General features: G+C 43.6%; 1 protein-coding gene across 5 annotated transcripts in view; it reads right to left on the reverse strand.

Annotated features, from left to right (window-relative positions):
* Window positions 1-17,961, reverse strand: part of Boc (BOC cell adhesion associated, oncogene regulated) — a 78,883-nt gene that overhangs the window by 30,877 nt on the left and 30,045 nt on the right. For all 5 annotated transcript variants that reach the window (XM_070030233.1, XM_070030236.1, XM_070030234.1 and 2 more), the window contains exons 3-4: window positions 7,831-8,007; window positions 6,962-7,240 (exon numbers count right to left, since the gene is read on the reverse strand). In XM_070030233.1, the coding sequence (XP_069886334.1) occupies window positions 6,962-7,240; window positions 7,831-7,927 (376 nt within the window). In that variant the 5' untranslated portion in view covers window positions 7,928-8,007. The remainder of the gene's footprint in view (window positions 1-6,961; window positions 7,241-7,830; window positions 8,008-17,961) is intronic.

Genomic DNA, 17,961 nt, shown 5'->3' on the forward strand with positions numbered 1-17,961 from the left:
TTGGGTTTTGGCTCAGAGAACCAACACACTATGTGGCTTTTCTTTTCCTCTTAGCTTAAAAATTGGACCTCCAATCTTATGTAAGCATGTGGCTGTGTATGTAAAGAGTGGATGGAGTATGAGGTTAGGAGTCCTTCAATGTGTCCTTGGTAGAAGATCAACAGAGGGCTGGAGCTCAGTTTAGCATGCAGTAACCACTACTGAATTCAGCATTTGGACACCTGGCTGTTTGGAGGCAGACATTTGCTAAGATGGCCTAGCAGTTTTATAACACAAATCTGTCTTTGTGCTTATACCAGACCTGCTAGGATTAGTGTTGCTGATGCCATTTGAACATTTATTGTGTCAGGATTATCAGGGGAATTTCTCATGAGATGTCTATTTTTTTCTGCCTCATCCAGTAGAAAACAAAGCTGATACGTCTTTGACCTAGAGGTAGAAGATATTTCATATTCATGTCCTAAGATATTCAAGTTGTTTGGCTCCTTTGGCGGGGTCTAAGTCCTCTTTTAATAATGTCCTTGCCCAACTGGCCAGGTAAAATGCATATAATTTACCATATAAGCCTGCTAACTTCTAAGGCTGACTACTTTTTTCTTTTTGAAACTCTTGACCTGAATATGGAATGGTCTCTGTGCCTCCCAGGAAGGCCGACTCATACCGGGCCCAGCGTTCAGCTGCAGACTCCCTTCCTCTCCTAGGGCAGCTCAGGAAGCCACCTGTGTTTTCTTTCCTCTCCAAGTCTTCTCCCAACAGCCATCCCAAAGTGAAAGGCTTGCACAGGATTCCTTAAGACTCTCAAGCCAATGTACAAATGTTTTTCCAGTTTGGAGCCAATGGTTCCTTCTTGTCCTTCTTGTTTACTCAGAGGACTGGAGGCAGACTGGGCTAGGGGTGTGGGGAAGGGCTGGGATTGGAGGAAACATGTTTAGGTTTCCTTTCTTAATCAGAACATGTAACATCGCCTAAAGGAAAAGAGATTAGAAACATGGAGAATAAAGAATAGTTGGGAAAAAGATGGGATAGCAAGAAAGACAAGTAACTGGGGACTGGATTATGACTTTGGTGGTCTTTGTCATGGAAATGTCTCACAATGCACAAGAAACTCACTATGGAAGTATCTGTGCAACCTAGAAATGGTGCTAGTCTGAGAATTACAAAGAGAAGAGCTGAATTTACTTGATAAAAGTCTGAGAATAGTAATGTGAGGACTTAGAATCAAAGATAAAGACAGATTAAGATTTTACTCTTCAGTTTCCCTTAATCTCCTGAAATTGTGATGACAGGTAATTAGCTTCTAAGCTGCCATTAAAATCTGTTCATATCAGTCACCAAATCATGAGGCTGACATAAGAAAGTCCACCTTCTCTATGAGACTGAGAGTCTCAATGGCAGGGATCAGGTCTTACTTTGCTCTATTGGACATTCTCAACATTTTGAAATTCTTAGCAGTTCAATTTCCATTATAGCCAAATAGAAAAGTCAGTACAGGAAAGTAGGTTTGCCATTTTCCAAGTGGGATTTGTGAACTTTGATTACATATTATTCACTAGATGTCTTTAGGGACAGAATACATTGCTAAGTTGTAAAGTACAGAGGAAGAAACTGAATTAAGAGGCTAATGTATGGGTTGAGTTGAGAGAATACATTCTGAGAAGAACATTCAAGTGTTTGTTGGAAATGAGAGTCAAGTTCTTTGTATTGACTGAGTTTCTGCTTGCTAGTTTTCCTGTCATCTGTCTAACTCTCTGTTCCACAGAAGTCACAATTTAAAGTGAAAAATCAAGAAAATCAAGATTGAAGGCCTTAATAAAATGGTCAAAATGGTCTTAGATGCCTGCATCCAAAGCAATTACTGACCCTGTCTGTACAAAACAACGGGACTACATGAAGCCGCGCCCGCGGCCTCTGGGAGGGACCAGGATAATTAGGGTCTCTGAGCCTTTTTTCTTTTTTGGTGCTGATTCTGGGGCTTTAACTCAGGGGCTTGGCATTATCCCCAAATATGTTGTTTTGGTTTTTCCCCTCAAGGCTAGCCACTCTTTTTTGGAATATTTTTATTATCTTTAAGTAGTTGTACAAAGGAATTACCATTCACCAAGGCAATTTATGACTGTGGTGCACCTTGATCACTGCCACCCCCTTCATCATTCTACCCACTCATCCCACCCCACCCATCCCCTGATTTATCTTAATTTTAGGTTAGGTATTTAATTTTTATTTTTTGTATTTTAATGAAGCAGCTTATGTATCTTTAAGAGTCTCACTGACTTTCCTGCCTGGGCTGGCTGATATCCTCAGATCTCAGCCTCCTGAGTGGTTATAATAGATTACAGACATGAGCCACCAGTGCCAGATGGGTCTCTGAATCTTTATCTTCCAATGGTGTAGCACCATCCAAGTCTAAAACCTACATCCAGAGGGCTATGTGGAGTTCATGATCAAGAGAGGTTGAAGAATAACCATTGAACTGTCAGTGTAGGAACACCTTTGTCTTAATGGACCATTAACAATTGTGGGAGCTGCACTTCAGGGAGATCTAATTTATTTGAGTTACCTCCAAGAGACACATGCCTAAACTACTTGATCTGCTGTGACAAGAGCCATTCAGGTACAATCGGGATCTCATCAAGATCTGCTGATCCCTTGGTGGTATCTGCTAGTTGGGGATGCACTGAGACACATTTGAGCCAGGAAGAGAAAAGGGAGTGGAAGTAAAGAGAGCAAGGTCAAAAGCATTTCTAAAGGCAAGAATTAGTCAAGGTAAGCTGGGCAACAGGTGGCTCATGCCTGTCCATCCTAGCTACTCAGAAGGCTGAGATCTGAAGATCACAGCTCAAAGCCAGACTCAGAAGCAAAGTCCATGAGGCAATTATCTTCAATTAACTACCAAAAAGCCAGAAGTGAAACTATGGCTCAAGTAGCAGAATCCCAACTTGAGCATAAAAGTTCAGGAACAGCTCCCAGATTCTGAGTTCCAGCCCCAGTTATATATGCATGCATGTGCGCGCGCACGTGCGCACACACACACACACACACACACACACACACACACACACACACACACACACACACACACACACACACACACACACACACACACACACACACACACACACACACAGAATTAGCCAAGGTGATCTGAAGTAAGGCATTAGTATAGCAGTGAGAAAGTTACCCAAAATGAAGCTTAGGTTAAATAGGAAAGAAAAAAAAAGAAAAGATCTCTGATGAGGATGGAAATGGCACACGTCCACTGACAATGCAAAGTCCCCATCTGCACAGTAAGGGCGTTTAGGTAGAGGATGGAAGAACACACAGATGGACCCTCAGGCATCCTCCACTTCTGGCTCCATTTTACCAAATACCAGAAGGTAATATCACCAGATCAGAGGGAAATCTAAGTAGACCTCCCAGCCTCCAATAGTGGCATAAGAAGGAATTGGGCCAAGAAAATTCTCTAAAGGTCTCCTGTCACCCTTGAACTTTCCAATCAGGTCCTCAGCCCCAGAGCTGAAAGCTATGAGTGATCTCTGGGAGTCAGGCTACAAGACATTAAGCTGCCAGGTAGACCAAACAGCAGCTGCTTTGTTTGAAGAGGAACAAACATAGGAAAGGGGCACGGAGAAGACGCCAGAAGAGCAGCAGGCCTCGAAGGCGAAGAGTGAACACCAGCACAGGGACACCCAGCCTTCCTCTAAATGTAGACCAGGCCTCCAGTAATCCCATCTACCAAGTAGCCTCCTGTACCCCAGCCAACCAGCAAAACACAGCCCCCATTCTGCTCAGGAATGTGTTCGCAGAAACTTAATCTAACTGCTGAATCCAGGCCAAATCTCCCAGTGGCATTAACCCAAAGACAGCACCCCTTTTCTTTCTCCCCCACCCAACTTCCCGCCACCCCCAGTGCTGCCTCCAGATCCAATCCACCAACTCACTGTTCTGCAGGACACAGCCCTCCTGAGCCTGCTCACTCCATTTCAAGTCTTTCTTCCTCCCAGTCAGGCCCAAACATTTCACTTCTGGGTCATGTCCAAAGGACAAGCCAGTAAGTTCTTGGCTATGCAACTAGATTCACTCTGCTCTTCCACTTGCCTTTCTCTTGCTGTGCCTTCCTGGGCTGCAACCAAATCTTTCCTTTGTCCTCCTTGCCAACCACATATCCCTTCGAGCACCGGAGGAAGGAGCAGCCAGGATTTTTTTTTTTTTAATCAAGGCTATAAATTGTATCTCCTCATCCAGATACACCTTGAAGCTTAAAGAGAGCTCCAAGATAAATCTTCACCTCTCCAACTCTTCCTTCAACAAACAATGAAGTTTTCAGTGTGGCTCCTCATTAGAACAAATGAATAGGGATGGAATTTCTTGGGACTCCACAGATACATGCTGACCATTTGCAGATGAAATCTGTAAAAAGGCTATTCTTATACAACCTCTAAATACACAATTGTTAGGGAAAGGCACATTTTATTTGTAATAGTAAAGAATGATAACTGTACTAACTATCCAGGAATAGGAATAGTTCACTACACTGTGGGGGAGCTATTTAGGGGGATCGTAATTCTAGGCCATCAACAATCATGGTAATGCTCAGCTGGGGCTAGAAGGGGGCATTAGTTAGGAAGGGTATGAAGGATGTGTGCTGGAGTGATGTTGTATACCTATGAGAAAATGGACTGCGTTGTTTACTTAAGATTAGTATACTATTTTTACTCTACTGTGTATTTATTTTCATTAGAAAAGAGAAAAATTTTCATATGGCCCTGGAAAATGATTTCTAGCAATGCCAAAGTGAGGGAAAAACAATAGAAAATGTAGCATCATTACAACAATATAAAACTATGGGTAGAGATACAAACTGAAAGAGGCCAGGCACTTGTGGCTCATACCTATAATCCAAGCTCCTGGGAGGCTGAGATAAAGAGGATCTCAGTTCTAGGCCAGCTCAAGCAGAAAAGTGTGCGAGACTGCATCCCAAAGGGAAGTAGCTAGGTAGGGTGGCATATGCCTGGCATCCTTGTTACAGCAGGAAATATAGGCAGACTGTAGTCCAAGTAAAGACCTGGGCAAAAAGTGAGACCTTATCTCAAAAATATCCAATGTATAAAAGGGCTGCAAGCATAGCTCAGCTATAGAGCATCTGTCTAGCAAGCCAAGGCCCTGAATTCAAATCTTACTACTGGAAATAAAAAGGAAACGGAAACTAGAAAGGGTCTGATGTCATACACCCACAATCCCAATACTCAGGAGGCTGAGGTAGGAGATTTGCAAGTTCAAGGCCAGCCTGGATTGAATAATAAGCAAAAGGCCAGCCTGAGATACAATGAAACCTTTTCTAAAACAAATAAAACCAAAGCAGACTAGAAGGATATACACCAAAATGATAATGGTGGCTATGCAAAAAAGGTAGGCTTATGGGAGAGATTTTTTTTATACATCCTGAAAATTCTATAATGCAATCATCAATAAAAATATAATAATCGAGTTAAGAAATACATGATGGTACAAAGTATAATTCAAATCTCAGTCTCTGTGAGGGTTCTGGGGCTTGAACTCAGTGTCATGTTATCATTTGGGCTTTTTCTGCTCCAGGCTGGTGCTCTACCACTTGAGTTACACCTCCAGTTCCTCAGCCTTTCTTGATGCCTTTTTTGACCTCTACCTTTTTCACCCAACTCCCCAATCCCATGTACAAGCACAGCTGGAGGGGGTCTCAATGTGGCCCTCACACATACACACACACACACACCACGCTTAACTTTCCCTATTTCCTACACTCTAGATCAGGAAAGGGGCCAAATAGAAGGAAGTTCTTTCTACTTCCTAGCTACAGACTCAGCATAGAAGAATGGGTGTTAGGGCTGTTCTGCAGGTCTTAGTGGAGTATTTCACCAGTCCCGTCTCATGGTCCCACATGTATAATGTAGACTACCAGGTAATGTGTTTCCTGAGATAGTGTGTACCAAATGGTATTCCTCTATAGAGGCAATGTGTCACATTACCCACCTCCACTTGGCCTAACATAATGGGGCTGAGTCGGGTACAATATACTGGCAATGAGAAATACCGATCCCAGACAAGGCTCCTTTTCCAGCTGTGATTATGTTGCGTCATTTGGCCCTCACTTTCCTCCGAACATGTACTTTAATTATTTTGTAAAAACCATGTCTCACTTTCACGAGCATAAAAGAAATAGGAGCAGTCATGAGGACCATCTGGCAGGAAGTACAGGAAAACAGTTTCCACCAGAATTACCCAGCCAGGAGGGAATTTAGGAGCCATTTGGCCTTTGCTTTCCACATGTTGGCTTGAAGGCCTGTGTCCTCGGTAATGCGATAATCAGAGGAAATACAGATCAGAAATAACCCTGATTCTATACTACAGTTAGAATGTCTATGAGGATTTTAATAAACTATCTTATGCTGTGTATAAAAAAGAAAGGTAAAACTCAAGCCAAAAGAAAGAGAGGGGGGCAGGGAGGGGGAAAAGAAAAGAAAAAAGAAAGGAAAAGGAAGTATGAAGTCATGGCTCCCACTGTCACCTAATCTCTTCCTAGTTTCTCTTTTCTTTATCTTGGTCACACAGTGTTCCCAGCCATTTGGAACATACTAAGGCCAACACTGGGGTGGGCAGGCTTTTCCACACCCCTGGTTATAACCCATTATGAGAATGGAAGTTGGGGCAGGGGGAAGGGGGGGGCGGGCAGCTGGCACACTCCACCTAACACACAGCGTGACCCAGGCTGGGCACCAGGGACAGTCACCCTGTATAGATGGTGGTTCCAGACAACATCCCTGCTCAGAGTGACACTTTCCAAGGATACCGTGGTGCCTGTACCACCAGAGATCATGAGGCATTTACCTACCTCTGATTTGAAATTGATTCACAGCAGGGGGGGATAAATGGTGGGGGGAAGGACAGAGTGGGGGACAGGGGGCAAGATCTCCCCATGCAGACTCACTGGCTAGTGTCACTGTGGCTGGCACACTGGCTACAGCCCCTGCAGGCATCCGGGCCACACACTGGTATCGTCCCACCGTGTGATTGTTGAGGGCAGCAATGACAAGGGTTCCCCGGCTGAGCAGGACACCCAGCGTATCATCCGAGCCATTCAGCTCCTTCCCATTCAAGCGCCATGTTACATTCACCCACGCTGGTTCCACCACACAGCCTAGAATCACAGTTCCTCCAAGCTTCTGGACAGTGGACGCAGGCTGGACAGTGACCCGAGGGACCTCATCTGGAGAGAGAACAATGTAGCAATGAACGATGTCCCATCTGTCTCCCCCAGAAACCAATCACATCACCATATCAGAAGTACTGCAGACAAGAGCTTCCAGGGGCTTCTGAGTAACTCAACTGCGCCTCAGTCTATTCCCCAGGTAGATATGGAGTGGTAATGTGTTACGATAGCAAGGTCTCAGGCCCTGAGTGAGAAACACCTGGGGCTGAATCTCAGGGCCGCTACTTCTCAGTCATGTGACCCCCAGTCTTTGTGAGTCTGCTTCTCATCTAGAAGATGAAGCAAATAATGCTTGACACACAGGGTGGTGAGAAGGCTCGCAATCCGTGTGTGCAAATGGCCTGCCATGGTCTCATAGGATAAATGCACAGAAAAGGCAGTTATGGTTATTATGCCTCCACTACCACTGGCTTATCCTAGAAATGAATAAAATACCACATGTCACCAATATAATGTTTCCCTGATCACTTCCCAGCTTGTATTCCTGTGTGTTCCTGAAGGCTGGAGGAAATGAAGCGCTTTTAAGGAGTTGTTCTAGGTTGCTTCGTTAATGGGGTCTTCCTGGAGAAAGGGGAGGGGACACTCACCCAAATCTGCAAGGCATCCTGCTGTGGCCAACAGGAGCCAGGACAGTGACACAGCCGGCCTCTTTCTGCTATGTGTTGTCATCGTCCCTTGTAGCATGTTGGGTCGCAGAGGGATCCAAGCTCATGTACCATAAGCCACCAAAGTCACTCACAGAGATACCACCGCGTGCTGTAGCACTGTCATGGAGACAAAGAACAGAATGGCCGTGGTAAGAAAACAGGATGTCTCCCACACCGTGCTTCCAATCACACTTGCTGGCATCATCAGTACAGAGACCTAGCCTTGCTACTGGAACACCCATGGGCTATTTCTCATGTACAAGCAGGAGCTTTATCTGGAGTTAGAAGATGACTTTATTATGGCAAGAAGGCTAGGGCCTTGGGAGGGAACCAGCAGCAATTCCAACAGGAAGCTTGAGATAGGGAGTAGATGAGACCTTTGGCATAGGGCAGTGAGTACTGGGCACAGGTGCTGGAACAGACAGAAAAATCCTTCTCCATTGGCTTCTCAGAGGCCACATGTCCACAGCCACATGGCACACTATGTCACTAGTACAACGGGACAGCACTCTTGGTTGGTTGGTTGGTCATGGGGCTTGAACTCGGGCCTTGGACACTATCTCTTTTTGCTCAAGGCTAGCACTCTACCACTTTGAGCTACAGCTCCACTTCTGGTTTTCTGGTGGTTAATTGGAGATAAAAGTCTCACAGACTTTCCTACCTGGGCTGGCTTTGAACACCAGCCTCAGATCTCAGCCTTCTGAGTAGCTAAGATTACAGGTTTGAGCCACCAGCTCCCAGCTCTGAGACAGCACTCTTGTGCAATATATACACAATTCCCCTTTTAGAAGATGTTCCTAATTCACAAATCCTAAAGTCTCAGTGATTGAGGAATGTTCTTCTGCTTTGATTCTCCTTCTCCAAGCTCAACACCAACATCCCTGAGAATTCTATCCTGGAATTAACCAGCCCTCTTCTACTTGTCTGTTTATGCCACAGGCACAAACACAGACAGAAGTCACATGTTAGACAAGACCCTTCAACTTCTCAATGTGTCAGGCTCCATTTCAACATTATTTTCATTTCACCCTGAGCCTGGTGCTGGAATCTAGGGTTTCCACCTCACCTCTACCCAGAACAATTTTCCCTTGAGGATTCAGCCTGCCCTGCAACTGTGGCCCCCAATGACCCATCTCAGCTGTAAGCCACCGCCTCACCCCTGCCTAAGATATTCAGTTCTCACCTTTCACGGGATTTACTCCTTTATGACTACTGTAAGTTATGAGCCAGAAACGATTTGCCAAAAACACATGGCCAGGTATATTCCAACACATGTGCTCTCTGCCACAGAAAAAAAATCAAGGCTTTGTTCCTATGCTTTTCACTCATGTGTTTATGTAACATCATTAAATGAGGAGGCTGGATCAACACCTTTTCTGACAGGAGGCTATGAACAAGTTTTTAGAACACTGAAGGAAACTTTCCAAGGATCAGACAGTAGAGAAAGCACCTAGAATCATGTGCCTGTGACAATACTAATGGTTTCTTTCTATGCTCAAGGTGCTCATTCTTCTAGAACAATCAATTTAACCAGACTCAGAGGAAGGTTTCCAGTCACCATAGGAAGTATCTAAACTTCCCAGTGGAAGCTTAGACTGGTTGTCTGCACAGACTGGAGACAGTCCTGCAGGTCTTTCATCACTGCTGACAGAAGGGTACTACAGTCCAGCGCTGGAGGCTCCTGCTCTGTGCTTGAGGCACTTGGGATTTCTTAGAACTTTCCTTTTCTCTGAGGCCCATTAGCTTCTAGCTCTCAGCCTGGACTGTGAGGAACAGATAACAACTACATCCACTTTGTCTGACCAGTACTCTCGAAACTAGACTTAGGATCCTTCTCCACAATGATGTTCACACTGTTTTCCAAGAAAAAGTTCTTTGCCTTGTGACTTCCACATCAGAGAACATGCAAGATTTCAACTGCTGTCCTCAGAGAAAGGTCAGAGGACATGTTCTGAGAGGGGTTTGAGCTTGGTGCTGGTGACTCAGGCCTACAACCTTAATTATTCATGAGATGGACAGGGACTGCAGTTCACAGCCTGGGCAGGAAAGTCAATGAGACTCTTATCTCCAATTGGCTACTAAAAAGCCAGAAGTAGAGTTGTAGTTCAAGTGGTAGAACACCAGCCTTGAGAGAAAAAGCCAAGGGACAGTACCCAGGTCCTGAGTTTAAGCTCCAGTATCAGCATCAAAAACAAAAACCAACCACAAAGTTTTTAAAGTAAAATACACACACACACACACACACACACACACACACACACACACACACACACACACACACACACACACACACACACACACACACACACACACACACTCTATTAAAGAAATATTGGAGAAGTTCCCCCACCTTGGCAATTCAAAATAATTTTCTTCAGAGAAGGGGGGGAGAGAGAGGGGGGAAGGGGAGGGGAGGGGGATAGCATATCAAAGGGCTGTGCTAAGTCAAGTTCCTAGAACTACAAATGATGTGAGTCAGCCTGGGGCAGGCAAGGCAGAGGTAGTGGGAGTGGTGCAGCACCTGCCACTGCTCCAGGGATCCAGGGAGGAGCTGGGATCGGCACAGTACCTGTCCCAGGTTGCTCTGCAACATGGGACCATTATCCCCATTTTCCAGGAAAGTCTTGAAACAGTTCTCCAGGCTAAATAACTTGCCCAGAATCACAGATCTATAGGCCTGGACTGAAACCCAGTTTTAGCTGATTCCAAAACTCTATGCTTTTAAGCTATAATAATAGCCTTTTATGTTTTTCCCCCGCTACCAACAGTCTATAGGGGGTAGGTGTCTAACTGACTTGGAATTAAGGATGAAGTAGAACTGTCATTTTGAGAGGAAAAATTCAAACCAAATAGTAAGCTTGGGGAACCCTCTCAATCTTCTGATGCTTGTTTAAATGCTCTAATCTACTTTCATCTACTGAGTAAATCATTAATACAAAATACTTGATGTTACAGAATTTTAAGGAATCAGGTTTTCATGACATGCCCCAGTTTCCCAGTTTTTTATTTTTATTTTTGAAGGAGATTGATATCAACTTCCTTCCCTGCCCCCTAGGAATAGAGGAGGGAAGAAGAGGAGAGGAAGCAGAAGAAGAGAAGAAGGAAGGAAGGAAGGAAGGAAGGAAGGAAGGAAGGAAGGAAGGAAGGAAGGAAAGAAAGAAGGAAGGAAGGAAGGAAAGGGAGAAAGGGAAGGAGGTAAAAATGAACATGAAGTAATAAAGGACCAAATAAGGACAAGCAGACAAAGGCCAGGGGGCTGTTTCTTATCTGAGCACAGAGGTGTTTGGGTTGTAAAATCAGCAAAGGTTTTACTGAGGAAATTCTGCACAGACCCCCTCCTGTTTAATGAGGACAAGCCAAACAATTCCTGTTACTTCTGCACCCTTGGAAATTTATAAGGTTCAAAATGGAAACAGATACTACTCTTGCTGCTAACCACCATACTAGCTTTAAAAACAAGAATAGAAAGTAGTTGGTCAAAGAGGGGGTAAAAGGAAACAGGTAGCCACAGAGGGAGCAAGGGGTTAACTCATTAACCCCCACCTCAGAGTTGTAAGCAGGTACCAATTAATGACCTAAAAGGACACATTCACCTAGCAGCAGAACTGTGACCAAAAGAAAAAAATGAAAATAAAAACTGGGGGGAGGTGAAGGGAGGTAGGTTGAAGAGGAATCACTGAAGGTACTTAGCTGTTAGGGTATTGGGGAAAACGAGTTACTTTCTGGATCAAGTAACTTTTTGGATCTAGTGAATTTGATCTAGAAATAAAACAATTTCCCAAGATTTGGGTATCTGAAGATTTTGTTTTAAATATTATATATGTCGGGCTGGGAAGGTGGCTCAGTGGTAGAGAGCTTACCTTGCACGCATGAGGCCCTGGGTTCGATTCCTCAGCACCACATAAGCAAAAAGAAAAAAGCCGGAAGTGGCTCTGTGGCTCAATTGGTAGAGTGCTAGCCTTGAGCTGAAGAGCTGAGAGACAGCGCCCAGGCCCAGAGTTCAGGCCCCACAACCCGACCCAATAAATAAATAAATAAATAAATAAATAAATATTATATATGTATGTGCATGCACACTTATATTGGGTAGGGTTCTTTTAACTCAGAGTCTCATGTTCTCAGTGTTTTTGCTCATGGCTGACATTCTACCATTTAAGCCCCACTTCCTTCCAATTCTGGCTTTTTGCTGGTTATTGGAGATGAGTCTCTTGGATTTGTTTGCCTGGGCTGGCTTCAAATCTTGATCCTCAGATCTCAGCTTCTTGAGTAGCTAGGATTATAGGCATAATCCACCAATGCCTAGCAATTATATACATAAACATATGTGTATATATACATATGTGTATATATATACAAGTATGCTTAAGTTAGAGAATCTATCTGCAGTATAACTTGGTTTCATTGTGAAACACGCAATTTCAAAGCTAAGCAAAGACAACAGTAAGGCCTGATATTTTCTTGACAATGTACAATATGTCTAGAGTCATCTTACTTTCTTATACATTTTCTCAAAAAAAATGAAGAAGGGGGGAGAAGAGGAGGAAGAGGAGGAGGAGGAGGAGGAGGAGGAGGAGGAGGAGGAGGAGGAGGAGGAGGAGGAGGAGGAGGAGGAAATAATCATCATCAAGGGGGAAAACATCCAAAAACAGAAAGAGGAGAAAATGAATTTGGCCATGAATTCCTCTAGGTACTTGGGGGCATTTTTTAAAGGGTAATTTGGACATGAAAAGGAAAAGAAAGTATGTTTGAGAAGTTTCACTGCTGAACTCATCACCTCCAAGTAGACATTTCCAAAACTTTCCAAAAACAACAGCAGCAAAATACACTTTGGGGGTTGAGACCAAGCAGGAGAAATTTGTAGCCTTGGTACATTTGAATTTTCTTTTTTTATTTTTGAGAAAATTACAAACAACTGAAAGCTGATCATCAGGTGGGGGCCAGCTCCACCATCTCCCCAGAGAGCTGGCTGACTACAAGGAGGAGAGTAAAAGAATACCTCGCAAGACCTCCCTCCACCCTTTCCCCTGGATATCCCCAGCTGCTTCCCGAAGAGAAGCCTGTGGGATCTAAACCACAAGGCCGCCCTCTGGATGTCCTGAGACCCAACAACAAAGACAAGCAGAGCAGGAGAGTGTGGCCCAGCAGACAGCATAGAAAACTTTCTTAAAAATATTTTGGGGGGTGGGTGGGGGTGGGTGCAGGGATGGGTGTGCCAAGAATGAGATCTGACCAAACTTCCCTTCCATTAAGAGAGGCTAGTTACAAGAAAAATTAACTATTTCTGCCCCAAGGTACACATTTTTGCATGCTTCTAGTTTTACAGGGTAGGATTCCCCTGTCTGTAAAGGTCTGTGAGGCAGACCCCAAAGTTCTGGAGAGGCTGTCCAGTACTTGGCAGCCCCAGCTTTCAACAGGTTGGAATTCCTGCATCAAAGAATGGTTTTGGCCAGGTGCCAGTGGCTCAGGTCTGTTATCCTAGCTACCCAGGCAGATGAGATCTGAGGATCGCAACTCAAAGCCAGCCCAGGCAGGAAGTCCATGAGACTCATCTCCAATACTCAGAAAAGACCACAAGGTCAAGTGGTAGAGAGCTAGCCTTGAGTACAAGCAGTTCAGGGACAGCTCCCAGGCTCTGAGTTCAAGCCCCAGGACTAACAAAAAAAGAAAGAAAAAAAGAATGGCTTTGGCTGGGTACTCATACCTCATGCCTGTAATCCTAGCTATTCAGGAAGATGAGATCTAAGGATCCTGGATCAAAACTAGCCTGGGAAGGAAAGTCTATCACACTCTTTCATTTCCAATTAATCAGCAAAATGCAGGAAGTAGAGTTATGGTTTAAGTGGTAGAGTGCCAGCCTTGAGTGAAAAATGGCCCTAAGTTCAAATCCCAGTACACACATACACACACACACACACACACAGAGTAGCTTTAAGGAGGTATTGAGGACATATGTGAATTTAATTCTCAAAGGGCTGAATCTGTAAGTTTAGATTCAGGAGAAGGAATTGCGAAAGAAAGGTTGTCACAAACATCACATTGTACACCTTTCAAAATATACAGTGAAAATTTTCGTTTTGTGCTGAAAACATAGTACTTTCTCCACAGACCTAATTAAAGGAAAACATTGTAACATTAGAGCACCCTCAAGAAAACACAATAACATCTTAGAATAACACCCAGTGTGTTTGTAGGCTGAGTCGGAGGGACACATGGAAGGTATTCGAGCTGAGGAAGAGGAGCGACCATGCTACACAGGCCTCAGGACTTCTGACTAGCGTGGCTCTCTTCACTGCTCCCACACTACCTCCTAGCAAACTTATCTTAAACGTATTTACCTTGGCCAGTGCTTAGCACTGGTTCTAAAACTAACTTGAGAATGTTTCTGAGTTTACTCCCTTACATTAAAAAAATGTTACTTGGCTGATCACCTACAGTGCAGAAACTTTCTATATGGCATTTTTATCCCACCATTTATAGCCTCCTCTAGAATGATCTCCTACCATTGGTGGCACACATCCCTTCTACTGAGTTTCTACCGTGATGGAAATGTCTACGTTTGTACTATTGAAAGCACTAGGTGACCAGGACTTGGCAGTGTGCTTCATGTGACAGGGACATGGAATTTTAAGTTTCTTTAAGTGACTCTCTAGAGCTAGAGCTTCCACATTAGACAGGATGGTTCTAAATTAATACCTGAAATGTTTACCCAGATCACGGATACCTTTATTTTTGCCTCCTCCTTTCTCCTCCCCTATCTTCTCTTTTTCTTTGCCCTTTCCTCCTTTCCCCTCTCCTTTCCTTCTCTAGATAGGGTAGCCTATGCTGACCTTAAACTCCTAATCTTCCTGCTTCAGCTTCCCAAGTACTTGGATTATAGATGAAAGCCATATCTACTCTGGTATCAAACAGGGGACAATAATAATGACTTGATATTCTTAAATTTGAGCCATACTCTAGCCATATACATATATATACATATATATTTCTCCTTCAGTCCTTATCCAAAATTTGTGTATGAGTCTTCTAGTAAAAACCTGTAGGTACCATGATTTTTTAAAGTTATGACTGTTATTGGGAAGAAAAAAAATCTTACTGTGTCTTACCACATATAAGACAGTATACAAAGTATTACTGTTCTTAGGAGATGGATTTCAGCCTAAAGACCTTAAATACAAATTTGAGACCTAAGTTCATCAGTATCCAGCAAATATCACAATCTTCTCTTCATTTCCTAGCCTCTACTGCAGGCTATGTGACCACTGCTGTCCAATGAAATGTGAGTAGTTCATGTGTCACTTCTGGGCCACGGCCGTTAAGAACTGGAGAGCCATTCCCACATCTCCTTCTCCCAGTCTGGTGGTAACACCACATGTTTCAGAAGATTGAAGAGTGCAGTTCAAAGTGTGACATGAAAAGAAATAAACCTTGGTTGTCCTAAACCACTGACATTTTGGGATTTCTCTCATGTAATAACCTTAGCATATGTATTCAAATAGATGAACAGATCACCAATACAGTGACCAACAGGATATGGCAAATGAAAGCATTTTCAGGAAAAGTTTTCTGGGTGTAGTGTTAGAAACTCTTGAGGTGACACAGAGCAGGTGGGAAGGCAGATATCCTTCAGGGCACTACATCAAGTAGTCAGGATGCAGAAGCTTGTCTAGAAGTGGTTTCTAAATGTAGCTAATCTTATTCCCTGATGAGCAAAATATTCTGAGCAGCTATCCTATTTATTCACTTGCAAGTTAAATGCATGTGCTATAGACCTAAATTGTTAAAAGCTAGGTACCAATGGCTCAAGTCTGCATTCCTAGCTACTTGGAAGGCAGAGATGAGGAATCACAGTTTAAAGATAGCTCAAGCTCTAAAAATGGTTCTTGAGACTCCATCTCACTCGGTGGCTAGCACAGTAGTGAACATCTATCACCCCCGAGGGCTTGAAAAAAATACAAGTAGGAAGACTGTAGCTCACATGTAAAACACACTCAACCGAAAAAAAAACAAAAACAAAAAACAAAAAATCTCTGGGAACTGGTGACTGACTCTTGTAATCCTAACTACTCAAAAGATAGAAGGCTGAGATCTTAGGATCAAGGTTCGAAGCCAGCCCAGGCAGGAGAGTCCATGAGACTTATCTCCAATTAATCACCAGAAAACCAGAAGTGGAGCTGAGGCTTAAAGTGGTAGAATGCTAGCCTTGAGCAGAAAAGCTCAGGGACAGCATCTGGGCCCTGAATTCAAGCCCTATAACTGACTGATGAGAAGGGAAAAAAAAAAAAAAGAATAAATAAATAACCTAGGTAAAAAAGGAGGTGAAGACATGGCTCAAATCATAGAGTGACTGCCTGCCTTAGGAGCATTAAGGTCCTGAGTTCAATCTCTAGTACCTCTAAGTAAATAAATAAACAAATAAATAAATAATAAAGAGTAGATGAAAGTTAAACCATGTCTTAATAACATCTTAATCATAGTATTATTAGCTAATACTTAAGACTCAAGGCCTAGATTCTATCACTATTGCTGAGATGGATGTAATTTCTATTAAATAGTCTACTTGAATGCTCATTATTTTGCTGCCTTCTTATCAGATGTGATTCCACTGTGAAAGTTTTTGCCTTCTGTAGCCTGGAAAGGGTCAGCTCTATTGTTTTCTTCCTGTTTGCAGGTGCTTGGATGATCAGCTTTAACCTAGTTTCTGTGCAACGATCTCTTTAAGCCACTTGTTACTTTGAAAGAGTTAATTTAGTTAAAACTAAATAACATAATCTGCAAATCCACTTAAACAGAGAAGAAGAAAACCGTAGATGAATGGCTGAGTGGTAAGGTCCCCACTGTCAAGCCCTCTCCCCCAGGAGGTGCCTGGGGGTGCCACAGGGACACATGGCAGCCTCGTGTTCAGACCAAAGTCACCCCTGTCCGTTGCTGCATTCAATATGAGAAAAGCAGAACAAACTTTCTCTTCCTTCTTAAAAATAGAAATAAACATGAAGGAAACTATTCTTTCCTTCCCCCCCCCCCCCCCATGATGGAATCACTGGTATTTCCCCTTGGGAGATTATATCCTCTACTTTGAAGATTCAAAGAAAAGTGACACCGCTGAGATTAAGTCATGCTGTGGAGGAATGTGACATTAACACCATGGCCAGAGTGGAGCTACTGATGATTTCTGAAGAAGGGAATAGAGACTCAAAATGATATTTGGCGAGATGAGCAAACCTGGGCCCTTCACTTACTGAAGCCCCCATTCATAACCATCAGAGGCTAGGCATGTGGGAAGCAGGAAGGGAAGGAGGCTAGATAGGTTGGGGGGGGCGGGGGGAGAGATGAAGAGAAGTCACCTCTGCCATCTGAGGGAAGGGTTTGATTTGTCCACTGAGCTTTCTAAGTAACGTGTCCAATCCCTCCAGTACTGGAGAGAAAAGTTACTGGGAGTCTTGTTTCTTTGCATTCCTGACCCATTCCAGAAAATAGCCTCATTTCCTTAAAGAGCTTTAAACACACACACACACATACACACACACACACACACACACACACACACACACACACACACACACACACACACACACACACAGCCCATGGAGACCCTCTCAGGAGTCTTGTTTCTTTGCATTCCTGACCCATTCCAGAAAATAGCCTCATTTCCTTAAAGAGCTTTAAACACACACACACACACACACACACACACACACACACACACACACACACACACACACACACACACACACACACACACACACACACACACACACACACACACACACACACACACACACACACACACACACACGGAGACCCTCTCAGGTAAACTGCTTTATTGCTCATCTGGAGAAAGAGAGGAAAGGAAAACCACTTTTTCTCTTCTACATGGCCTTCTCAATTGTGTCCCCCCCCCCACCTCTAGTCCATATAAATTCATTTTGACAACCTTGCTAATTGGATAAACGCAGCCCCTATACTCCTAGAAAGCCATTCCCTTTCTCTTTCTTTTACTTTTACTTTTCCCTTTTTTTTTTTTTTTTTTGGTTTTGTTTTTGGAGGGCTCAAAACAGGGTGGATTGTGCTGTT

This window comes from Dipodomys merriami, unplaced genomic scaffold, assembly GCF_024711535.1.
Source record: "Dipodomys merriami isolate MVZ:Mamm:240054 unplaced genomic scaffold, mDipMer1.0.p SCAF_2, whole genome shotgun sequence".
Lineage (NCBI taxonomy): Eukaryota > Metazoa > Chordata > Mammalia > Rodentia > Heteromyidae > Dipodomys > Dipodomys merriami.